At 35.4% G+C, this 3,074-nt stretch overlaps 1 protein-coding gene across 1 annotated transcript; it reads right to left on the bottom strand.

Annotated features, from left to right (window-relative positions):
- Window positions 1–1,418: 1,418 nt before the first annotated feature.
- Window positions 1,419–1,868, bottom strand: LOC129502099 (keratin-associated protein 6-5-like). Its single transcript, XM_055313540.1, has one exon. The coding sequence runs from the start codon at window positions 1,800–1,802 to the stop codon at window positions 1,575–1,577; it is 228 nt and encodes a 75-aa protein (XP_055169515.1). The 5' UTR covers window positions 1,803–1,868; the 3' UTR covers window positions 1,419–1,574.
- Window positions 1,869–3,074: the final 1,206 nt, after the last annotated feature.

Here is a 3,074-nt window from a genome sequence, read left to right as displayed (position 1 = left end):
ATGGACTGTTAAGACTCTTGAATTTGTAGACACAGAAAATCTTCAGAAACAGCCCAAGACAGTCTGTTTTCTCATCGCCATTTCTGCTCATTTTCTGTTTCTTTCTCTCTCCTTCTATTCCTTAGTCTCACATACATACATATACACAGAAACAGAAAAAGCAATGATGGGAATGTTAATATAAATGCAATGCAGCAATATTTACAGGGATAAATTGTTGTTAAATATGAACTTTAACTCTCACATGAATGATACAAGGAAGAATAATGCTAAAACAACATAAAAAGTAAAAATTTTCTATAAATTACAAGTCATCCCATTGATTTTGGAAAGCCAAAATAGGCATGCTAAATCTGAATTGCTTTTTTTCCCCAATAGTCAGGAATGAAGTTGGCATTTCTGATGAGAGTATGCAGGTTCAGTTAGGAAACGAGAGGAGTTCATTAGGTGGAATTGCAATCTGTTTTATTTAAAGATAGTTTAGCTTGGCTGTATGTTGGCTAAACAAAATGATCAATATGTACATTGTGTCTGTCATAGCTAGAGGAGGATTAGGCAAAAGAGAAGGGTTGCTGAGTCTTAGTGTTCCTCAGCTGCTGCATGCAGGGTCTCTAAGGCTGTACCATCAAACAAAATGTCATCATTTATAAGAGCCTGGAGATGGGTATGTATATATATGAGCATAGCTCTAAGTTCTCTCACATTCCCAATCAAAATTTCATAGAATTCGTTAAAAATTATTATATGGTTGGGGTGCTTGGATTGCTCCATTGGTGGAACATCTGACTCTTGGTTTTAGCTCAGGTCATGATCTCAAAGTCATGAGATTGGGCCCCAAGTTAGGCTCCATGCTCCACAGGGAGTCTGTTTGAGATCCTCTCCCCCTTCTCGTTCTGCCCCTTCCCCTGCTCACACTCTCTTTCCTTCTTTCTTTCTTTCTCTCTCTCTAAAATAAATACATATTAAAAAAGTTATTACATGATTTGCTATGTCCCATCATTTAAGTCATTGACATTACATCATTTAGGCGATATTTTATTGAGGGCCCCTTGTGCCAGTCACTTCTAAGGCAATGGATTATATTATTTATATTATTATGGTTGTGACTTCTCATAGGCTATCTTCCCATTTATAGCATTAAGATGTGGCAATGTTGCAAAGCCATATGAAAATATTGATCCCCCCAAAAGTAATATTTAATTGAATTATTTTAACACACACAAAATGATGAAGAAAAATCACTATAAATGCAACAAATACTTTCCATGAGATAAATGTTTATTAAATTCACTGTAAACTTTTCCCACACAAAATTGTTGATCAAAAATGTAAGGAATTAGAAGCTAATATGATATCAAAGGAAAATTTTTAAATAAAAAAAAATTGTGAAACATTCCATACAATTTCAGTGATTCTAGTAAGGTTTGCAGAATCTATTTTATTTTATCTTTTCGGATATTTTAGGATGATGTTGACATTTTGGAATAGAAAATGGGATTATTCATGGGCAGAATCATGGAGGCAGATTCAGGCCGCTGGAGGAGAATAATAAGTTGAGTTTCTCTGGAAGCTTCTCAGTAGAACCCGTATGACTGGCAACTTCTGCAGCAAGATGGTCGGTTGCTTCCATATCCATAGCCTCCACAGACATAGCCCACACCATTGTGGCCACATCCATAGCCACCATAGCCCCAGCCGCCGTAGCCACAGCCCAGGCCACTGTAGCCACAGCCTAGGCCACCATAGCCGCAGCTGCCATAGCCACAGCCTAGGCCACCATAGTAGTTGCCATAGTAAGACATGGTTTCAGGAGTAAGGGATTTGGCTGAGGAGTAGGGGATCAGCTTCTGTCAGTTTGAACATCACCATCTGCACAGGTCCTTTTATATGTGCCTTCAGTGGATGGGACACATCACAGGACTTGTTGATCACATATTTCCTACTAATTTACATCAGTACACTTCCTGAGTCTTTGTTTCATTAGGCAAGGTGAGGCCCTCATGAACAGGATGATTTGGCTGTTGAGTCAGCTTCCCTACAATCAAACCGTGTGCCTTTCAAGTGTTTTTCTTATTCACTTTTTCAAACCCTTACTCAGCTTTTATTTATTTAAAGTATTTGAACCAATTTTTATCTAGTTTAATCATTGACAAGGTTCTAAAATCTTGATTTTTAAAATTGTATCATTACTTCTAATATATTATGTGAGAGTCTTTCTTAAGGTGAAAAATAATTTTCCTAACAATAGAACATATTCAGTAGAGTTAGGTAGGCTTTCCATGTATATTATTTACTTTCACATAAAACAGGCATAAAAGTATAAAGAATTGAATTTTGAAACTTTATAAACACATCCTCAAGGTTTGATATCTGCCAGTATTCCACCATCAATACCATCTCTCCCTGTATACCTTTTGTTATTTTTGCTGAATGTTTTAAAACAAATCTAAGACAAGTAGCATTTTTCTTATAAGTACTTCAGTACTTAAAATGAGATTTTAAAAAACATATATAATTACAATACCATTATCACACAGATGAAATTTTAAAAAAATTCCTTAGCATCCTTTAATACTTAATTCATGCTCAGATTTTATTGATTAGTTCACAATTACATTTTTATAGTTAATTTTTTATGTTGGGACTCACATTTAGGCATAATGTCTTCTAATTCTTTTTAAAGATTTAATAATTCTTCACATGTTCCTCTATCCCTTGTATCATCTCTATCCTGATAGGTAGATGTAGACGGTTGAAGTGATTCTGGTCATTCTCCTTATTTTTTGACAAGAAAAAATACTTTATGAGTACTCTGTATACTTTCTTTTCTATGATATTAGGAGGCTCGTGGTGGTCTGGTTGTCCCATGGCTTCACATTTAGTAGTGTTGGGATTGTTAATTGAGTTCATGCTCTAATCTTCCCTGACAAATTTTATCTATTAATTTTTGCACGTGATGATAGTTGCATAGACTCATTATGGGTATAAGTTCTATAATGTTGATTCAAAAAATTCTATCATTACACCTCAGACCACCATAACTGTAGTCTTGGCCACCACAATAGGAACACATG

This window comes from Nyctereutes procyonoides, unplaced genomic scaffold (assembly GCF_905146905.1).
Source record: "Nyctereutes procyonoides isolate TBG_1078 unplaced genomic scaffold, NYPRO_anot_genome, whole genome shotgun sequence".
In the NCBI taxonomy this organism is placed as follows: Eukaryota; Metazoa; Chordata; class Mammalia; order Carnivora; family Canidae; genus Nyctereutes; species Nyctereutes procyonoides.
The sequence above is the reverse complement of the archived record's forward strand: the minus strand, read 5'-3'. Positions and strand labels throughout refer to the sequence as shown.